Source organism: Clinocottus analis, unplaced genomic scaffold (assembly GCF_023055335.1).
Source record: "Clinocottus analis isolate CAN_PGR_092001 unplaced genomic scaffold, fCliAna1.0.p SCAF_4, whole genome shotgun sequence".
Lineage (NCBI taxonomy): Eukaryota > Metazoa > Chordata > Actinopteri > Perciformes > Cottidae > Clinocottus > Clinocottus analis.
Window position 1 is genome coordinate 12084704 of NW_027176153.1, and position 23095 is coordinate 12107798.

General features: G+C 40.4%; 1 protein-coding gene across 3 annotated transcripts in view; it reads left to right on the forward strand.

Annotated features, from left to right (window-relative positions):
• Window positions 1-23095, forward strand: part of prkar2aa (protein kinase, cAMP-dependent, regulatory, type II, alpha A) — a 37706-nt gene that overhangs the window by 9323 nt on the left and 5288 nt on the right. For all 3 annotated transcript variants that reach the window (XM_068596845.1, XM_068596843.1, XM_068596844.1), the window contains exons 3-5: window positions 17886-17921; window positions 21182-21318; window positions 22558-22664. In XM_068596845.1, the coding sequence (XP_068452946.1) occupies window positions 17886-17921; window positions 21182-21318; window positions 22558-22664 (280 nt within the window). The remainder of the gene's footprint in view (window positions 1-17885; window positions 17922-21181; window positions 21319-22557; window positions 22665-23095) is intronic.

Genomic DNA, 23095 nt, shown 5'->3' on the forward strand with positions numbered 1-23095 from the left:
AGGGAGAACAAAAAAAGGAAAGACAAGAAACACTACATAGAATATGACTGAAGAGGAGGGTAAGCTGGACTGAGTCGTCAAATTACAGGATGAGGATATGGGAATCAGTCCTCCAGCGATCAATGTTGTGTGACTGGCTCCACAATTGGCTCTGAGCACTGGAACCAGGATTCTGAAGAGAGTTTAGAATCCAAACAAATGCCTTTTCCTTCACATCATCCTGTTGGAATAAATGGTGTCATTTAAAAGTCATTACAGTTGTGTTTTCATGTTTACAAACTACTCTGATGTTCCACACAATTTAGGACAATACTTTAGCCCAAGTAAGAATATATTTAGAATCATTGTCTGAACTCTGATTCTGTGGTGGCGGTTTCACATCACAGTATTTTGTCACACACCGGCAATATAACTGTTTGACAATGCATGCCAAAGATGTCCGCTGGCAAACCATTGTTTTGTCCTTTTACAAGCACTCTCTTCTACTTTGTATTTTTACAAAATATAAAAGCATACATTTACAGAAATGCTTTCGCTAAAGCCATTTTTTGAATAATAATTCTTTACTCGGGCAACCATCTTTGATAACAATAAATAGGTGAGTTTAGAATATCATTGAAGGCAATGTAAATATAGTAAGTGATTGAATTCAAACATCGTCAGCCCTGTCCTACAATATCAGCTCACAAGATCTTTTCAAATTAAACACTGGTCGGTTACTCAACATTGTGGCAAGAGTAGATAGTTACCACCCACAGTTCTTGTTTGTCAGCATTTCCCAAGCTAGCAATTTGAGATAAGAGAATTGACTAAGGTGCTGGGACAGGTCGGTTACCTAGCATTCCCTTTTCTTTTTTCGACCCTACACTTGCACAAAAAGAGCTTGTGAAAACAGGTCACAGTAACACGTCCAATTTGTCATCCATTGAGAGGTCTGGTGCATCGGTCTTTACCGTGGTCAGTGACAGAATGTCATGATTTTGTCTTTTTCTCACACACTTACACATTCCTGTTAGCTTTATCTTTTTTTCTTCTTAAAAATGTTGCCTTTCAGACACATTTAGAGCTCCACCCTTCCAGAACATTGAAGACTAAATCTTTTTTCACCTATCTGTCGATATGTCATTATACATCAGACATCACTCTCCCGTCTTGTTTCCTCTGAACCTACCTTGTCGTTCTCTCTGACCTCCTGTCTCCCTGGCTCTGCATGTGTTAGACTAAACACGGAGCCCAATGCCATTAGACACTCCCCACTGGAGAAGGAGAGAGAGGTTTATAAGGTTGGTTTAGCAGAACCGTCTTTGGCACGGTAGAAGAAAGAGAGGATTAATGAGGGGGAGAAGTGTAGAGAAGGAAGGAAACATACATGAGAAGAGATTGAATGAGAGGTTAACTAGTAGGTGAGAGCCAACATTAAATACCAGCGAAATGCAGTTAATCTTTGACTTGGGGAGTGGAGGGGTTGTCTACCCTTTCCAACACCTTGGCAGACACTGAGATGTTGTTCAGCAAAAAAATGTTTGTCTTGTGTAAAAGGTGGCTCTTGATTCCTGGAATAATGTCCAAACTACCTTGTAACCCACCTGTTTACTTCAAAGGGTGAAGGACAGCTATGCAGACAGAGGTGAGAGACGGGCCTCAGGTGGATAGGTTGGTTGGGAGATTTTGCAAACCTGCAGGCACAGAGTATTACCTAGACAGCCAGTTACCCCAGCCAACCGGGGTTATGCATGTCCTTCTAGTATCTTCAAAGCAAAACCTGACACTGCATTGGATTTCTGTGTGAGAGGCAATGTGATTGATCAAATCCAATTTAGCACTTTAGTGATTGCATGAAAGTAACATTTTACAATAAAAGGATTGTCAAGATATTTCTACGCCTGTGAAGATGATTGTCTTGAGGGTACAGGGTGTGTATGTGTGAGCATTGTGTCGCATAATATGCTGTATGAGCAGTGTTGATTAATGTGGTGTTCAACCTCCCTGAATGAGAGTAATCAGAGACTAGGGCAGTCACAGGTGAATACCAAAGAGTTCCCCAGCCTGTGGCTAGTACGAGTCATAGAAAAGGGATGATGGTTGGGTTTCTGCCTAATTGGCTGTTGGGAGCAGACAGACGAACTGACGTGGTGGTTGATTCACACCTTGCCTCAAACCTGATTCTTCAACTGAACAGTCGAGCTCAAATGTGAAAATCTGATATATTCAATAAATTCTGCATCATTGTTTAAACATTGTTTTTCTTTGTTGCATAAGACTAAACCGAATACGAATGGTGAGGGCAATAATAAGTTCCACTTCTTTATTCAATGTATACGTGTGTGTGTGTGTATGTGTATATATATATATGTGTGTGTGTGTGTATATATATATATATATATATATATATATATATATATATATATATATATATATATATATATATATATATATATATATATATATATATATATATATATATATATATATATATATATATATATATATATATATAAAAAAACAAACTGTGATCGGGCTAGACAAGAATTTCACTATGAACCCGCCAGTAAAGAGGCTAAAAAAACCTACCTTTTTTTTTAAAAGAAAGATTAATTTGGTGGTCATTATAATACTGCAGAGATTGTAGGTTTTTCATCAACACGGTCCTAGATGGCCACAGTCATGGTCACCATAGAAACCACTGGCCTTGAAACTGCTCTCAGCCATTCGCTGCCGGAAGTGACCGTGATAGGCAGCGGCCTCGCTTAATCACGATGCAGATACAGTCAATTGGGAGGTTACTACTAGTTCACAGCCCACAGCTCTTATCAGTATATTTGCATATCCCCGATATGACAGATTTTCATATTACTGTCTTTGTATTGCAGTTCTGATAATGAGTGTTTGTGTAACCCTCTATTAATCGCCTTCTTAAAGGACACCTGCAGTGTTAACTGGTTATAGATGAGGAATTACGTTTTCATTGAGAGAGAGGGAGGGAAGGAGGGAAGGAGAGCATGCTACCTACATTACTTGAAACCTTATTAACACATACACATTTCTGGTATGGTCGAAGAAACCGTCAGATTTAAAGTAAGTGTCCATTCTTCGTTTCCATGGCCTGGCATGCTGTATCCACAAGGTCCAAGAGAAATAGTATTGCATTTAATGACCCAACTCTAAACACAGGCTTGAGAATTTGGAGGTTTGGAGTTCTTTTGTGACTGTAAATGGTCACGTATTAGGATACCAGATCAGCCTTGTTTATGTTACACCCCAGCGGTTTGACGAGAGCATGTTGCACTCTCCTACCCGCGGGCTGGCCGCGAATGTTATTCTGCAGTTTGACGTTTTACCACCACACAGGACTTCTAGAGGCCGGTTATTTTTCAGTGCTTGTGTGTTAATGTCATTCAGTTTCTAGCCTGCACATTTGTAAACCTTTTCACCCTGAAACCAAAACGAATGAATTGAGCATCATCATCCTCGGTATATTAAAGGTTTTTGCTGTGCTTGTCACGTCGGGACTCGACACTTAAGACCAGATGTTGCCTGAGTTGATGTAATTATTAATGTCTTTCAGCTTTACCACATCCCTGGTTACTGGGACAATAGTGATCCCAGGGTGTCAGGACCCAAAAAAAATGAAAGACCCACCTCTTGTGGGTTCTCCTAATTGCAAAAGAGGCAATATGTGTAAATGAAAGAAGCTCTTGGGGTTGGGGACCCCCTGTGCATTATTTGTTGTGTCTGAGACTGTGAATGTTGCAGAATACCTGCAGCAGCTCGGATCACAAGCTCAGTGCCAGATAAGGTCAGGAAAAAGGATTCCTTTCCCCCACATTCTGCAACGTCACATCCTGCTGATGACAATCCTCAAGTTCTGCAGGTTTTTAATCATACAGGTGGTCATTGATAAGATGGTGGACTTCGAACAGAATCAGAGGGAACACTATCAAGAGTGCATGCAGTAATTTGTTCCCAGATGTAATATATTTTCATACCTTTATTTTTATACCTTCATATATAAGTTGTAGTGCATATACCTTCGCAGTAGTGAAAGTTCACATTACACTGTGCACAGCTTTGATGTAAGCAATTATGAGTTATGACCAGTGCCTGCGAGTTCTCCTCACAAATGTCTCTTCCAAGAAGGGGGGAGGGTATTACACTTTTTACTGCTCCCCTCTGAGAAACAACGTCTTGGACAATTGACCCATAAACAAACTACAGTCCTTTACATTAGTCGGTCATAATTCATAATTACACATCTTGAGGATTAAAAGTACTTTCATATGTTTGAGTTTTAAAATTCCACTTTGCTGCAGTATTTTGTCATAAGCCTGTTTTTCAGAAGAAGATGAAACTCTGTAGTCTCAAAATAGTCAGTAATGAAAAGACGGTAAGACCTGCAGTCGTTAAATGAGCTCTGACCTTACTTGGTTTACTCCCAGAGCAGCATGTCCTGTAGGAAAGTGGAACAGGCAGGTCAGGAATTAACAGGGTAAGTAACCGCTAGTGAATTAGGTTGACATTGAAAGTTGTTTAGTCCTGCTTCCATGTGGCGTAGCTTGTCTCTATCACCTGTCTTTTCTTATGTGTCCAGTAATTGAAGAATATCACCCTTGTATTATTTGTACAAGAGTCACTTCTCCTTCTTTCACTGCAACTACTGGTGGCCTATGTAACTTAACTCATATAGTATTAACACCATCCGGGTCATGGGGGGATTTCCACAAGTACTCAATGAGCACTATAATGCTCTCGGATACTTTGGAAAAGCCTATGCTAAATGGCATATGCGTGTGGACTGCCATTATAGCTGCTACCAAAGCATAACATAGGAGCTGCTCGTCTGCTATAGTGTGGTCTGTACAATCTGTCAAATGTATGTTTGAATGCTGCATGTCGACACCTTAATCAGATTGGTATTCGCAAAGGGCGTAATTGAAGTAAGCATAATGTATTTAGGGAAGCTGACTATCTATTGAGTTACTCATGGTATGTATACAGCTTAGTCAAATTTGTTTTAGGTGTGTTAGTTAGCCATGGTGTGTGAAAGCTCGGTATGGTAATCTCCAGAAACAATTTATATCATATTTGTTCAAATTCGCTCTACATCCTGACCAATCGATAAATTAAATTAAAAAAATAAGAAAAAAGAAATGAATACTGCCGTTGAAGAACTTCAATAAGCCTACTTACCTGCGTGCACTCACTAGAGTCTAACTCAAACTGCTAGCTTGACAGTTGTAAGTACAAACAATAGCCATGGCTTGTTGTTTGTGTCAATAATTACAATTTTAGGTGGCGTTGCAGAGGGGCCTGAAGGGAGTTAGTGCTGCTAACTCCTTTCATCGGATAAGAGTTGGCTACACTGGAGTATTTTTTTTTTTTATCTCGTGTTCTTTTTCTAGTTTCTCAAGATTACCAACTCAAGCTTTAAGAAATGTATTGCACAAGCAAACACAAGTTGAGGCTTTGCAGTCGATTATAGAGTTTCCTTCCCTTTGTGTGAAAATCTTTGAAGCTACTTCACTATTTTCATTAGATTAAAAAAAAAAAAGTTTTATGTACAAGGGTTGCAAGTGCTACAGTTACCCTGATAATCAACACTCCAAGTTACATGTCAGACAGACCACATGTTGAAGGCTATAGATTGTATAGTCCGAATTCATACCGTGTATTTTCTAAACTTTTATACCTTTCACCCTTTTCCAAAAAGAAATACCTTTTTAAGTGTGTGCATTGAAGTGTCAAACACATATGCCAACTCAGCTGATAGCTGATCTGGCCAATCTGATCACAATAGGCTTATTGAAAAGACAAGTGTTACTGTGTGTGTGTGTGTGTGTGTGTGTGTGTGTGTGTGTGTGTGTGTGTGTGTGTGTGTGTGTGTGTGTGTGTGTGTGAAAAGCATATCAGACCAAGTCAGACTTATAGGGGTTAAATCAGCAAACTTGTTGATGCTGGAAAGGGTTAACATCAGTGCAGCAACAAGCTGGACAGGCCTACTTCCTTTTAAGGACCCAAGTCTTCTGGAGAGTGCTACAGAGGGAGAGAGAGAGAGAAGAACAGAGTTGGATAATGGGAAAGGTAAAGAGTGAGAAGGGAATCACATGGTGGGAAACGGGTACAGAAACAGTGCAGAGCGTGAGAAGAATTGTTGAATGCTTGATGGAATAAGAAGAGGATTGTATAGGCTGCGAGAAATGACAAGAGTAACTGCTTTCTTGGCAACGATGCCGAGAAAGAATGACAAGGCCTCAACCAGAGAACGGAAAGATGCACAATTGTTTACAGAAAACAAGAGCGCGAACATAAGAAAAAGAGGAAAGGGGCAAATGTAGAGGGGGAAAAGAAAGGAAGCTGCTGCAAGAGCAACACAGAGGATAAATGTGAAGTACAGATATACCCAGTGTCGCTGATATCTTGGAACCTCATATTTCTGTTTGTGTGCACCTTCTGTGTAATAAATTCAACATCCAAACAAGTTCTCACAATCATAAATCGCAGAACTGAGAAACTGTAGATTGGCCCAGGGAGCTTGCCAATTCCACTCCTGTGTCTGTTCGCCTCGTGTTTATCCTCCATATATCACACTTTGCTTCTGCTTACAGGTTTAGTCACATATGTGTGTCACTGCAAGGGAGTGAGAGATCTCCACTCCTTTTCATTTAATTGATCATACAGGGGAGGTAGTGTAAGGTATAAACTAATTAAATGTGAATCTGTACTTGACACGACCAGTTCATCCTGTTAGCTAGTCTATAAAACAGAAATGGTTGCCAGTATGGGAGAGACACTGTTCTTTGCTATCAAAGGCGTTTCTCCGGGGCACAAGTTTGTATTCTGCTCTGTCAAAAAGCCTCAGTACAAATCATTATGCCAACGTGTCTAGCTACACCATGTGGCTTTGTCTCAAAACCATGCCACCCACTAAATTCTTCTCAAAGGCGCATGGTTAATTTATTTACAAAGAGTTCACTCGTAGTACAGTCCAATATCACCTTTACCCTGTCGGTACTGCACCCGTCACTGCTTTTCACAGGGATTTGTCTTAATTTTTGCTTCCGTGCCCCTAAGATGTAGTTTGTTTAATTATATCAACTATCGGAGCAGCCCTGATAAATGATTTATGGGGGTTGTCGTATGCAGGCCTCCACCTAATAAAACAACCTTCTGTATTTAGAAACTCAGACTTGGTTAATGCGGACCAGACACCAGCTGATGCAAAGCTGGCCACTTCAAAACATTTGATAAAAAAGTTGTCAACCAACTACTTGATATAGTCTGTCCATTGCAAAACTCAACTGTACTTGTGGCGTTAATCTAAGCCGTCTCTAAGGTATCTGCCTTAATGCTCCGTGCTTGTTTTATGATTTGAACCAGTCGGAAAATTGTCACAAGTTCTCTTTTTTCTTCTTTTATATACAATCTACTGCAATGATCTGTTGTCTAGTTTCCCAGCTGACTCTCAAATGAGAAAAACAGCCAGAGGCATGAAACAACCGGTCCTGATGACCTCCATCAACTCCCTGTGATTATAACAAATGACAATTCCGATGCACAACAGGATACTATTTGCGTTATCCATAATAGAGTTTCAACATTCAGTATCTGGAGTCTGTGTGCTCAATCCCTTTGGTAAGGCTCCAATTTGCTGGAGGCAATAATTGACATGCTGTTTGACACTAATAATTTGACTAGGGTATGACGCATGACAGCCAGCAGACCTGATGCGTCAGCAGACCTGATACCTGCATTGCACTGCATATTATACCTGGAATGACATAGGAGTTTTCACCAGGTTTATTATCGACTGTCTGCTACATGTGACAATCGGAAAATGTTGACCCACATGCGTTGCAATCTTTAATGGCAACTTTCAGCGGTGCTCCTAGATTATCATTCCAAAAGATGTATTATTCAGTTAAATATGTCCCCATCAGTTAAATAATGGGATGTTTTTGGTTGTTTTTTTTTCCCACTCCCAAATTCAGTTGGAGAAAAGCACTGCCTGGCCAAAAAAAAAAGTTGCCACCTGGATTTAACTACTAGTGCCTACTGTACAAGTCTGTGGGGCAGTGCTATGATCTGGGGTTGCTGCCGTTGGTCAGGTCTAGGTTCAGCAATGACAAGGTTCAGCAATGACCAGGCTATTCCATCAATGGATTTTTTCTTCCCTGATGGCACGGGCATATTCCAAGATGACAATGCCAGGATTCATCGGGCTCAAATTGTGAGAGTGGTTCAGGGAGCATGAGATATAATTTTCACACATCGAAGTCCAGACATTAACCCCATTGAGAATCTTTGGGATGTGCTGGAGAAGGCTTTGTACAGCGGTCAGACTCTACCATCATCAATACAGAGAGAAATTAATGCAACACTGGATGGAAATAAATCTTGTGACATTGCAGAAGCTTATCGAAACAATGCCACAGCGAATGCTGCCGTAATCAAAGCTAAAGGCGGTCCAACGAAATATTAGCGTGTGACCTTTTTTTCGTGGCGACTTTTTTTTGGCCAGGCAGTGTGTGTGTGACAACTGAGCTGCATGTTTGTCTACTTTTTATGTGTGTGTCTCTACAATTGCTGCAAGTTAGCGGCCTGGATGTGTAATTGTGCCATTGTGTGAAAACGTATATAACTAATGTAGTGTGGCCACTATGTGATTAGATTTCCTCTTAAGTCTGATATTGTGGTGGAAGCTGTAGAGCCTGGGGTTGATGATGCTTAGGTCAGCACCTCAGCATGCATTGGAATATACAGCCAGACTACATATATATCCTCTGCGGAGGAGGACATGCAGGCCAGCATTTATGTTTGTTCCTTTCTGCTCGGAGAGATGAAACGGGGCGAAAAGAAGAACAATTTTTTTGGGAAAGATGAAGGATATATTGACAACATATTATGATGATCAGTGACTCCAAGTAGGGAGAAGCTGAGGTATCTAGCAGTTTGCCGGCAATTATTAAAGGTTCTCTACAGCATCGATATAGCATCGAACAACTATTTGCAATGCAAGTATATTATGGTACTATTTAGAATAACGTAGACACTAAAGCGGGGTAGGCTTTTAGGCATGTCTACATCGACAGGTTTCTTCCATGCGTTGCACATTCTAAGATTGTACACATGTTCTCAATGATGTGATCGTAATGTGATAAAGTGCATTAAAGATGGTGTTAATGTTGCCATTTCCTTCCAAAATAATAAATAAATCAGCATTTTATTATTGACAAGGGCTCAAAGCACCATCTCCTGTTTTTCAAAATGCCCTAATCTTTCAAAGAAAAATGTTTCAGATTAATCTACGTCATGAAATAAAACTATGTTAATGCAGATTGTTTTCCCCCAGCTCTCAAAAATAATGCAATGTGTGAATTTAGGCTAAGACCTGATAAACAACATTATTTGACGCAATTCTGCTCACACCGACCACGTTTAATCAAAAAGAAAACAGTTGCATGTGTGCATTTTTAGTTAAGGCACGGTTCTCAAAAGGATTTCTTTGTGGGTGTGCAGTAGGAGACTAGAGCTGATAATGTACTTTATTGAGTCTGCTATGAAGCTCTCCAATTGACTTCCACCTCCTGTGTGCGCGTGTTTCAGTTACACACCAGTATCTTGTACTGTATGTGGTTGGCTCTGCCTCACTGGGTGCTGCCCAAGACCATGATTAAGCCTGTGTATGTGTGTGTGTGTAAGTGTGTGTGTGTGTGTGCGTGTAAGTGTGTGTGTGTGTGTGTGTGCGTGTGTAAGTGCGTGCGTGTGTGTGTGTGTAAGTGCGTGTGTGTGTGTGTGTGTGTGTGTGTGTGTGTAAGTGTGTGTAAGTGCGTGCGTGTGTGTGTGTGTGTGTGTGTGTAAGTGTGTGTGTGTAAGTGTGTGTGTGTAAGTGCGTGTGTGTGTGTGTGTGTAAGTGTGTGTGTGTGTGTGTGTGTGTAAGTGCGTGCGTGTGTGTGTAAGTGCGTGCGTGCGTGTGTGTGTAAGTGCGTGCGTGTGTGTGTAAGTGCGTGCGTGTGTGTGTGTGTAAGTGCGTGTGTGTAAGTGTGTGTGTGCGAGCCAGCAGACGATGACGTCTGAGGCTGATCGCTCTGTAGGAGAGGCAACACGTGAGGGAAGCTCCCTGCTTCATATACGACCCCAGTGTTATCAATCAGGCCTTGAGAGGAGGTGTAGAGAGGAAAAGTGATGGAGCAACAGAGTAGAAACAGATGGCGAGGGCTGCTATTAAGGAAGGGAAATGTTGGGGAAATAGGGAAGGAAAGGAGGACTTTCAATATTAATTTAGTCATTTAAAATATTGCAAATGACATGCTATAATACACATTCAAAGAATGTCTGTAAATTGCATGTATTTCAGCAGCAGGCCTTAAACTCCCATAGGACACTTTGAGTTTAATAATATCGAGACATTTAAAGCCTTACATTTGTGAAACTGTAATAAGAAATATATATTAAAAAGACTATTGAAGTCTTATTCAACACTATTCCGAAAGGCAACAATTTTAATAGATTTTGTTATGAGTCATAGTTTTGCCACTCGGACAAAAAGGAAACCGACTATTTTCACATAATTTTGCAGATTATGCTTAATAGCTTTACACAAACCTTTTTTAATTTATCTGTCTATCTTAGTTGTCACCGTGCCCTGGATTGTCTGTGAATCAAGGAGAGATGAAGGAACAATAAATGAGAACCTGTCAGCTGTTTTATCCTCAAAATGGGCACAGATTGGCCATTTAGTTGACAGAAATGTCACTGTGCCTCCACTCCTCACAGGCTCGTGTTTTATATTTGCAGCCTGAAATAAATTGTTCTCAAGAGTGTGTGTGCATACGTTGAAAGTTAAGCATTGAGAAGTCAAAGAGCTTCATCTTTTGCATTTAAAACAACAAATGTATCGTACCCCAAACTTGATCCAACCATGTCACTGTTTCATTCTGCCAAATGTATTCTGCCGACTGGTTGAAAGGCTTCAAATGGTGGTTGACTCTCTGCCAAAGTGGCCTTTTTAAGTCAAACATTATCCTGCAATTCACTGTTTCTATTCAGGGAAGCAGAGTGGTTGGAGGGAAACCAAAATGTGTGAGCAGCAACAGGTGGACAGACAAATAACAGACCTGTCCAAACTTAGTTTATATCACCTGTTTGCCTTTTTCTCACTCACTTGAAAGCCGGCTGTTGCTTCTGCACTTTAAGTTAGGGTTTATTTAATCCTGACTAAATGTGTTGTGCCCCACCGTCTCATCCATCTTACAAGTCTTACCACTCCGTGGCCATGTTGTGTAAAGCAAAGGTGGCCGACATTTAAAGATATTGAAATTTGAAGTGTCTGAGGCTGAGTGGCCACATTCAGGCTGTGGTCTCCCCTCCAGCTAACTGGCTGATGTATTGACAGGCCGAGCAGACAGACACTCACACACTGAGACTGGCTTTAAGAGAAATCAATGGAAAACACCAGGCAGGGACAGATGAATTGTTTCTCCCTTTTTTCTTTTTTCTTTTTTTTTACTAATTCACTTGGTGGGTGGGGGTCTCGGTCGCTCAATGATTTTCTCTTGTTTGTGTTTGCTTCTCTACATTTCATCTCTAAATCGGCAGTTATGGAGCACATGCTATAGTCCTATCAACCCTGCGTCTGGTCATTTATTTGCTTCTTTACACATACAATTTCTCTAGTTCTCTTCATGTCACTCCCTCTTGTCTGTCTTTTTGCTTCTTCCCCTCCATTTGTCCCTCTCTCCCCACCCATTTCTCTCCATCTGTTAATGCTGTTATGGCAAGTGAGTGGGTGTACAGATTGAAAGAGAACGTGAGGGGGGATGATTAGCCACTTGTTACGAGCTGGGTAGCAGAGAAGGGGCTGGATGGCGGCCGAGGAGAGGGAGGGTGAAGGGGGTAGCGTTGTTATGGCAATAAGATCGTCTTTGTGTTAGGTTTCCAAGGCAACTTCAGGCATACACTTGATACAGCCACCATAACGACCAGTCACATGACCAAAGGAGAGCGTTTCACACATTGCACAAACAAAAGCATGTATATGCTTACACGCATTTTTTTTTTATTATGTCCACCTGCTCTTGACAGACAAAACCGCATTTTGTTCGACGAATGGAGGTAATCCATGATTCAAATCAACGCCAACACTGGGACCGAACATGTGCTGATCAAGCCAATTTATTTCTGAATTCAGTTTAGAAGGGCCTCCGAATAACAACTCAATGAAGTTTATCCACTTTTCCTGACTTGTGTTTATTTAGACAAAAACGTGTAGCTAACGTGTTCAGGTGATTCACTAGTTTCACATTTGTAAAATGTTGAACCAAGTTAAGAATAGCCCCACAACCACTGTATACTCTGTAATGTAGTGTCCTAAACAATATAAAGAGTATGAAATGGCACAGATTAACTATGATTTATTACACCATTATTTTACACCTTTTCACACATCACATAACAAATCAGGACCTCCTGCTTTGTTTGGGTCTGTGTTGAGCTTAAATTCTGCATTTTTGCTGGTCTCTGTGCCTCTTTACGGCAGTGCCTGCAGTGATCTGACCCTGTTTATGAGTTTGACGTGGATCATAGCAAATCATTTTAGGCAGTTGGGAATGTGTCCTCCTGGTCGGTGGTTATGTTTCAGGTAATTTAGTTTTAGAGGGAAGGGGGATCGTGTTGAAGGAAACAAATTAGTGGAGTTAGGAGAGTAAATTAATGAAATGATCATTCACAGAAATCATGATAACACCTGTGGAAACCTCTTTAATGTGCCCCAGTGCTGTTGCATGTTTCATTCCATTTTTCACACATTGTACACTGGTTATGTATACTCTAGTTACTGCTTGTCATTTTCTAAATATGTATAAGGGATACATGTATTTGTTAAGACCATAGATGTGTAACAAATACATGTTCTGCTTTTTGAGATTAATTAATCAATCAGTGAGCACACTAAACCTCATTCTGCTTATCCTAAGCCCCCATTTTCTTCAAAAGATGTCAGACAATGATTGGACCGAGAGACTGGGAATGTTACGCAAAAGAGGTCCCCGCCCAGGCGCAAACCAGGACGTTGTCGGTGTCTTTACCCGTCGGTCTCCACAAGCCCCTTATTTTCTCCCCAGTTCTGAATTACCAGTCTCGTACTTAGATCTAACGACACTGTTTGCATTGTAGTGCATCAACCAATACTTGACTGGCTTTACCAGTCACTTTATCCCCCTGCCAGCAATAATTTAAGTCGCAGAAGGAGAAGCAGGAACTGAAAGATGTGAGAATGGATACATTAATGTCAAAGTAATCAATGTTCATGGGAAAGAATGTACGCTGTGGATTTTCAGCAGTGAAAGAGGAAGAGGGGTTTAATTTAGAGTGGGAGTCATGGGTAAGAATAAGCACCAGGGAATAGATAGCTGATGACTAATGAGTGGAAGGTTCAGTGATGTTAAAGGATATTACTGGATACTGTTTTAGCACAAATGACTGAAATTTCTGTCATACCCTTATTTATTGGTTTTTAGTTGTTTTTAAGTCAAGTCAAACTCAAGACATTTTGAGTGGTTGAAACTAGTCTGGCTCTTTCTTGTATTTGTTCTGTTCATACTCTAGTTTCTCTTTTCACGTGTGCCAGGGAGGTCAAAGGTCAGGGTTGGGCCCAAAGCTGTCATTTTGTAGCGGAGGCTCTAACTGAAAACGTTTGCCTTGCCATGAACATGTAAATCTATTGTTTCTTTACCAGACACAATAGTCTGGTGTTTAATATGCTGGCACTGCACAGCTTGGTTGGCAAGAGCATAGAGTACGAGATGACACACAGGAGGAGAGCTGTATAAAAATAGCTGACTTGATTGCTTTCTGGAAAGAAGCCTCAGTCAGGGCTGCAAGATAACGGCCGAAACAGTTGTCACGATTGTGTAGATCAATATTTACATCATGATTTTTTTGTCACAATTATTTTAGGGCACTGTGTCACTTTCCCTGGATTCCCTCCTGGAGGCTGCCTGTTTAGTTTAGGAAGTGCTTGAGATGATGATGATGAGCTAATTGTACACAAAAATGTATCAGGCAGAGGCAATACACCACAGTCTCTAGTTTTGTTTTGGTCCTCTGTAACAACCTCAAACTATCAACTTCAAAGGGACAGTGTATATCTGGAGGTTAAGGAGCTAAAGTAAGAAACCAGACTCTGATGCAAAACAGAAGATGGAGGCAGAGAAAGGAGTCATGAAACTTTGGGAGCAATACGAGGGAGGAAGGTTTATTGAGAATAGTGTTGAACTCATTGGATTGTGTTACTTCTGCTTGTGTATTGATTCAGGGTTGACACGTTAATGGGAAAAAGAAGCTGTGATCTTCTATATGCAGAGGAAAAATCACCCTGATGAGGAATCACATTTAAACGTTTGTTGGCGTTTTAACATGATGGGAAGTTGCTAATGGAAAAGAAACAGTTGCCTTGTGGTTGTAACAGGCAGAGGCATGTCTTGGTTCCACTGCCGCATTGTGGGCTTCAAACTCTGCAAGTACTTGTCTGAGGTTAAAGTAGAAAACAAGAGATAAAGGGAGAAAAAGAGTCAAAGAATTGACTCAGTTGCCACTCTATTTTGGCTCTGGCTCGTCTGCCAGTCTCGTTAGCAGGCAACCAAACATGGTTCGGAGATTGTTTTCGATCCTTAAAAATCAATTGAGTTGTTAAAATTAGAGATCTATAAGTTCTGTCTGGAAACTTGCCTTGCATATGCATTTTTACATGATGCTGATAGATGGACTGTTCGGAAATACGATGTCTAGAAAGAGAGCAGAGCCTTTGTGATTAGAGACAGTCGAGCCAACTAAAGGGGACTCATGCTAGCCATGTACTTTTTTGGATTATTTGCCAACAACTGACGAGCTCAAGTATGTTGTATACCTGCCATCAAAAATATTTTTACGTCATAAATTATTTCTTTTTACATTTTTCTGAATTTTTTTAATATAATTTCATTTAGGTGTTTATTTGTTTTCTCTATTGTATCATGTGCAGAGTTCTAAACTTTTTGTTAATTTAAAACTTACTCAATCACATAATAGAAAAGCTTTTTTCATCAATAAAAGGAAGTCTTGGCCCTGATATCCGCTGGCGACACCGGAACACCACTCATATAGCCACTTGAAGCAAATTAAGGAAAGTATTGCATATTATATCTTTTAAAAACCAACAAGAAAAACTCATTGTATCAATCTTATATCAACCGACCAATCTCCAGCGCTGAAAGAATTACAACTATCCAGTCTTGTGAGCAACCAAGAGATTACATGCCGCTCTTATGTTCAGAGCCATTTCGCAGCTTGTTTAATGGTCACACAGTTGTTGTTTTTTTGCAGAGATTTGTTGATAGTCCGACTGTGCTTTGGTCTTTAGGCGAAATCCATAAGGGTGATGTGTTGTCAAGCAGAATAAGAGAGCCGGTAAAGCAGATGCCAAATTTGGACGTGCGTTATGTATAGAGTTAAAATGCAGGAATCAATTTGAATGTATTTTTTTTTCTTTAAGTAAGACAGTGAAAAAAATTCCCTTGCAGCTGTAGTCGAGATCATCCTGTTGCTTGATCTGTGCTGAGTAATTCAAAGCGTGATCTCCGCAGAGAGCGGAGCGTTAAACTCCCCAGGTGACCAAGGGAAAGTTGTGTGTATGTGTGAGTTTCCCCCAGGCTCCCGTCTTCGCAGCCTAGATCTAATGGGCTCTGACAGGATGGTAATGAGATAGCCACGGACACCCGCTGTGTATGTTTGTGCGTGCGCATGTGCAACAGATTTTGGGGGGGGCAGTGAGCTATGACCGTGCTGGCTCGTAACAGCCCAGCAATAGAAAGCAGATGTTAAGGACCCTTAACCTCACACTCTTTGCGCATATATTAACCCTGTTACACACGTTTAAAAAATCAGGATACTTTTCTAGACGCACCCAAGGCCGGAATACTTAAACACCAAATGTATACAAACACCACGTTGACTGCGTAACCACACATACTGTACAAACACACTCCCATGTGTGCAGTTCCTCCCTCATGCGCACGGTTCTCGCTCTCTCATGACTTGCCACTTTATTATCCCTGATGCATATTCATATCCAGCAGTGTCCTTCCAGGCTGCCTTTAATCTGAATACTGTCGGTACAGCACTGAAAACGTGACCAGAAATTAAACTTGATTACAGCTCCTGTTTAGACATTTCAAGGAAGCATCCTCTGCCTTGCACAGGATGTTTATTTTCCTGTTTGGTTTGATGTTGTAAGGAACATTGGTTCAAGAAAGGTTATATGTCATTGCCTGGCAAAACTATACTTGGATGCTTTATCACAGAATGAGAGCTCCACCTTTTTTAAAGAACCATTTGTTGGTACGTGAAATGATTGCTGACGTAGACACATTAAAGCTATTGTATTAATTTGAATTAAGATTATGTATGTAACATATGTATAATGTGTTCTTTTACGTCCCTATCACCCTCGGTCATTTACAAACAAACTGCCCTTTTAAATCAACCAAAATGGGTGAGGCAGTTGTCTTGACCTTTACTCATCAAGCTCAGTTGGTTAAAGCCTGACAAAACAAAGTGAGGCCAAAACTAGCAATGGCATTGGCCTGGATAAGAAGCAGAAAATGAATAAAAGGAATACACATGAATTGGCTCAATGTTTGTGTATTGTAGCTAAAGCTCAACCATGTGATTGACTATGGTCTTTTGTCAGAAAATGTTTACAATTGCAGGGTCTAACCAGATGGAAGCACTAATAAAGCATACAGCAGGACAAATATATTAGTAATCCAGAGATCTACAGGGGGTCAGAGATTGGGATCAGCTCCTCAACAGCTTCCTGCTTAAGGAAACACTTCAATAGGGCAGGTACATGCTGTTTGGAGTCCTAGAACGTGTCATTTTAGAGCAGAGAGACATCAGATGTGCCGTCCTGGAGGCTCAGGCATGTTAATGACATTTATGCCTCCAAATATGTGCGTTGCAACAGCTTAAGGTTCGCTTGTCTCGTCAAAACATAACCAAACTGTGAATCTTTTTCTACATTTGTGTTAAACACAGACACAAGGATTAAATATAAAACAAAAATAATGATTTAGCGCCTCAATATTTTGGGAAAGAAATATGTTGCTGGTTCAGAATGATTAATTGATTTTGTTTAATGGTAGAGGTTCGGACATGGTGTAGCAGATACCAACATAACTGCCAATGCCTTTTTCATCCTTTCTTTCTCCTAATGCATTTCTCTCCTCCACAAACAGCTATGAGGCCTCTCCCATTAAGTTATGTGTTAATCTGGTCATATCTGTCTGGCTCCAGGCGATCATAGTGTCATTATTCCTGCTGAGTTTGATCATGATTTAGTTTTATTACTTTTTCACTTTGCAGTCATGAAAAACATGATGCTGCCATTTGTCAGAGTGTATCGTGCTGGAGGCTGTAGCCGCTTCTCACAGCCGCATTCATGTGTGCGAATAAAATATGCACTTTGCAATTCCTGAAAATACTTTTTTTCTTAATTTCTCTCTTAGCTCATGTTTTCTCGCCCAGTGATTGCACTCCGTCTCTGTTTAGTTTTTCTTCACATCTGCCTACATCTTTTAGCGTGCTTACTTTTTTATCTCCTCACCTCTTATTGCTTTTATCTGTTTGACTACCTGTATCTTTTCTCTCTGCAATGCTGACTGTTACTCGGACTCACTTTTTTTCTTTAAAAATAAATAAATAATGAAAATCTTCTTTTGCTAGAATTATTGTTAACACCATCTGTAGATAATAGCAATGTGGATTTCAAAGCAATCACAAAATCATATTAAATGTCAATATGTAGAAACAATAAGGTTAATTTCACCTTTTTGCTTCTCTCTTTCTCTCCATAGCTCCACCACCCAGCAGATTCAGCAGGAGAGTGTCAGGTAAGGAGTGTGTGTCTTCATGTGTGTCTGTGTGTGCTTACCAGCATAGCTGTGTATATGCATATGTTTGACGTCATGTCCCCAAAGTGTAATCCACACCAGGGACAACACTGCATACATCACTGCCAAGGTGGCTCAGTGTCTACGTTATTGTGCGTGTCATGCATGTTGAGGCCGAGCGGCAGACGCACTGATTTGTGTGTCTGTCGTTGATGTTTTTGATAATGACTGTATTCGCAAATGTCTTGGATTTAAAACACAGTGTTTGGAATCCCGTGTGACCGCGTTCTCTCTGGTTCTCTTTCGCCGTCTGTGGTCTTGTGTGTACGAGGTTTTTCTTTTTCTCACGCTTCTCCGTACCAGTCTGGTGTTTACACATGAGTAATTGAATGTCGTCAGTCGTCACAGAGCAATGCACTTTGATTATGCGCTGGGAGTGTCTGCTGATGTGTATCTTTACTTCTGTCCTACTGTCACTGTTGACCCTGCTGTCTATACCGTTGTGTAATGAAGGTTTGTGTCATAAAGGAGTACGTGGTGTTAATATTTACGCGTTATCAACTTGGTTGTATAATTTGTAAAGAGCTCCAAGTTTTACGATATGGTTAACAAAGTGGTTCGAAGTGTCTTTGTTGGCAGAAATGTTGTGTGGTACAAATACACCGTCTTTGTTTTGGTATAATTGTAAGACATACTGATCCTTTTTGAGCTACTAAGATACTGTGTAAATGTGGTGCTCATCATGTTTCCCAGAGATGTTACAGCAAAGGTCCCTTTTCAGTTTGCAAGTCGGAAAAAGTAGGTTTTGCAAGTGTTTGTTGTGTTTTGGTGTTTTGTCGCGACAACCCATTTAACTATTCCCTTTTATCACAAAAAACAGAATTTACATTGGTTTGTTTTTTTCCTTAAAATACGTAGCACGGGGTGACGCACTTAGCGAAAGCAGAGAGGTCCTCGCACATTGTAATGCAATCAAAGACAACACGTTTTGTAAATCAGATCATTGTGATTTACGTTGGCACTATCTGAGAAGTGTTTATTGAACAAGTCTGTAGTGGTACGATACTGGATTGTATTATGTTTTTAAGGCCTTTCTTTACTTTCAAACTGAGGTTTTAAAGAGCAACTTGACACTCTGCTGAGCAGCACGGTTTTATTGCCCTCTCCTTTTGAAAGGATCAAACCTGATTCGCTGCTCACCACGGCCAGCGTCACTCTTGTACAGCACCACAGCCAGTTGAGAGGGTACACCTCTGCCGGTTGTTTAGCTTCTCAATAAAGTAAAATAATAGTTAATGTAGCGCTAGTTATTGTATTACATTACATCATTCAGGTGTTTCTGTTTTTCTGGTCACTAAGTGACAGTAAACTTAAGTGCAACTAGAGAACTATTTTTAGTGTTATCTGTTGTATCAGAGGCAGAGTGAACTCTCAACCCAAACGGCACGTCTTTCAAAGACTGCTGTTTTTTACTTGATTCATTACAATCATTAAATCATTAAATCATTTGAACTACAGATTTTATCATAGGTTTATCTCTAATATCGCCTCAACTTAAGATCAAAGTTTAGTTACTTATTACTCAGTCATCCCAAATGTATTTAGCAATAAGCATTTCCTTAGCCATTCAGTGTAGAGAAATGTGTATCCACAGAATAACTCTAAAGGCGTTTTATGAGTTGTAGAAAAGCAGTAAAACAATTTTTAGACGAGAGAGCTGATGTAAAAGCCGTTGCTACTCAAATAGCAGGCCGTAACAACCATGAACATCCCCTGGAAGTCATTCAAATTCATAGTTGCGTCCCAGTGGAAAATAAGAGACCCTGACCTGTTGTTAAACTTGTGATGTTGTGGCTTCAGAAAGTGATGTGTTTTTACAACCCTCATCCCAAATCACACAGAGTAATGCATTCTACATCCAGGCAGGAGGATGGCATCAACATTATTGGGAATCAGTGTTTTCTCACATAAGAAACACAAGGCCACAATCACAACTACAGTTTATTTTCTTTGGCCTAAAACAACAAGGTGCAAATGACAACTTGATTAAATATTTTTGATTTGATACAAGTGAACGTGTAAACAAAACATACACAGACTCACAAGAAGTGCATATATTGGCAGGTGTTTTGGTGTCCTCTCGGCCTGCCAGGGATAGATGGAGGTTTTGGCAGCTTGGGGGAAACAAAACACAGGATTCCTGCAACTTAAGCTAAGCATGATGGACCTGCCGGCACTGTCCGCTTTATTATATTTTTTAATGACATTCACAAAGCACACACACAGCTGATTATTTATGCTAACATCTGTGTCCTCATAAAAGCCTTGTGTTTTGTGGTTGGATCTTGTCCTTGGTTCAGATAATGTTCTCACGCTGAATTAACTGCATCACATTCTGGTTGGCGGAGCATAGAGGCTCAAATTTGAACAGCTTTTTCTTTGCTCCATTATATTTACCTGCTCGATCAAGCAGAACTAAAGGAGTTGACGTGTTGTGACTCTAGAGGCCACACTGCTCCGAACATGACTGGTATGAATGCTGGGAGATAAGACGTTACACTCATGCTTAACACACACGCACACACAGAATTCCAGGTGTTTTGTGCTAAATGTCATGCGGGAAGTGCAGTGTGTCACTACAGAGTTGGGAGATGCACGGATACATAGTGACAATCTGAAATGACCTTGTCAGTGTTTGTCAGCAAGTGTGGTGAAACATGTTGCTGTGCGTGTCATTTCCTCACTTCTGGTTTCCTCTGTGTCCTGCAGTACTGATGTACTCTCTTCCCTTGTCCTGGATGCCATCCCCTCATTTCGTGTTATACAATATATTTATGTGTCCGCCCGTGCAATCTGTCCAGATTCCATCAAAATATGATATGATTGACATTTTAAACTGCATCTCCATGCTTTTAAAGTTGTTTCGCGAGAATGATGGACATCTGCGTGTAATTTGCAGACATTGTATTTACTGCGGGACACAGCTTTAATGACACAAGTCACAGCACTGTGTACTACTTGTTCCATAACCACAAGTATAGTGGTAGTGTATGTTTGACAAGGTTATCACTACCTGAGTTACCTGTAACCTCTTGGCTTGCTTGGTGTTTTTTTATGATTTTTATCCTAGATTTTTCTCAAGGGTCAACATGTTCATGGAAAGCTTTTTAACTCGATTGTTTCTTCAGTCTAGTTTCAGTGTAATTAAACAGGACATGTCAGTGTAATGTGTAAATTGGATTCACATGTCCTCCCCCCAGTTTGTGCGGAGGCATTCAACCCAGACGACGAGGACGAGGACACGGAGCCCAGGGTGGTTCACCCAAAAACAGATTTACAGCGCTGCAGACTGCAAGAGTCCTGCCGAGACATCCTACTGTTTAAAACACTAGAACAGGTAACACACACAGGAAGAGACATGTAATCACACTAACGCATTACTAGTGCACAGCTTTAATGACTGCTTGTGTCATGTATGACAATATCTGCAATTTTTTTTTAAGGTTTCTCCGCTCATTTATTCAGACTTTCTCTTTTTAGTCACCTGAAAGATACTTAAATATAAAAGTGACATCAACACATTTATTAGCCTTCTACTGAGTGACCAGTGAAATATTTACACCTAGTTGATAATATATATATACTATACAATTGTAGTGCCGTAACCCTGCTTTTGATATATACAGTGTGTGTGGATGGATGGATTTAATGCAATGCCTGCTCCATCCTACAATATACACTTTGAAGTCTTCTTTTGGCCACTGATTTAATAGACTATATTAGGTGCTTCATATACTTTGGCCGATTGGCTGCAAGGAAAATGTCATTGTTTAATAAAAGCAGTATTAATAGCAGACGTGTTGCATTGGATCTACTTACAAAGTGCAGGGGTTTCCCTCCTGGTCAACGTCACATTACTCTCCTCAAGAACCACAGTTAATAGCATCTGCTCTTAGGGCAGGTCAGATGATAAATCTTTACAAAAACAATTTAGTAATAGATATTAATACAGTTCACTAAATGAACCGTAGAGAAAAGAGACATGGCCCAGTACAATCTCCACTGCTCATCTTATTGCCTGGAAACTTAAAGTCATAGAAGACCATGTTACCATATTACTATAATCTTGTTGTGTGCTTGTTTTTTTTTTACAAAACCACTGGGCTTAAACCCTACTATATTTGGGCATGGATTTCTGGCCTGTTTTGCAAAAAGCAATTCCAAAAACCATATGTCTGATTTGTCCCTGTTTGTTTTGGCTTCAATCAATTTGATATTTTTAAAACCTATTTCTGTTTCCATTGTGAACGATGTGGCATCTACTCTGATAAATCTGTCATTAGGCAGTTAAATCCCAGTGACAACTTACTTAAATATAAAAGTGACAACAATATTTTACTGACATTGCAAATCTTGGTAAAACATGTGCATGACATGAAGAAGTTGTCCCCTCTTCTTTTTCTCGTGTACTTTCCCTTCGGGCATAATTAACTTTTATCTCGCTCCGGAGCAGCACTCGCATGAGCTATAGGCCATTTTGAGCTGCTAGCTGAACTCCAGACACACACTTCCACTGTTGCTCCTTCTTTCCTTGTGTCATTTGTGTATGATGTCCTTCCCCTTTACCTCCATCCAGGAGCAGTTCTCGGAGGTGCTGGACGCCATGTTTGAGTTACGGGTTCAGCCCCTCGAGCACGTCATCGACCAGGGCGACGATGGGGACAATTTCTACGTCATAGAGAGGTAGGAGGCCGACACTTGTGTTGTGTCAATTTAATCATTCAAGCATTGCCTGTTTGTCTTCACAAGGTTGGGTGACAGTTACTGCAAAAACGGCAGGTGAAGGAGAGGATGATGCTTGTGTGCGTTTTGTGTGTTTGACGTATCTTTATTTGTTACACTAAAAGACTAGCCAAAAAAGGACCACTTGTATTACGTAAAACATAAATTATACACAGAGAGAAGTAAAAATAACAGACACCATCATTTGTAGCCTAAAGTAATACCATACTTATAAATCTTACGGTGTTAAAAAAAAATGTTTTCTAAAACCTTTTAATTTCAATGCAATAAATGATCATGTGGACCACTTGCTTATCTGCAACATTCTGCTGGTTTTTACAGTTTGCTTTGTGTCAAAGCTCCAGCGTTTATGATCATGATGGTGTGCCCAT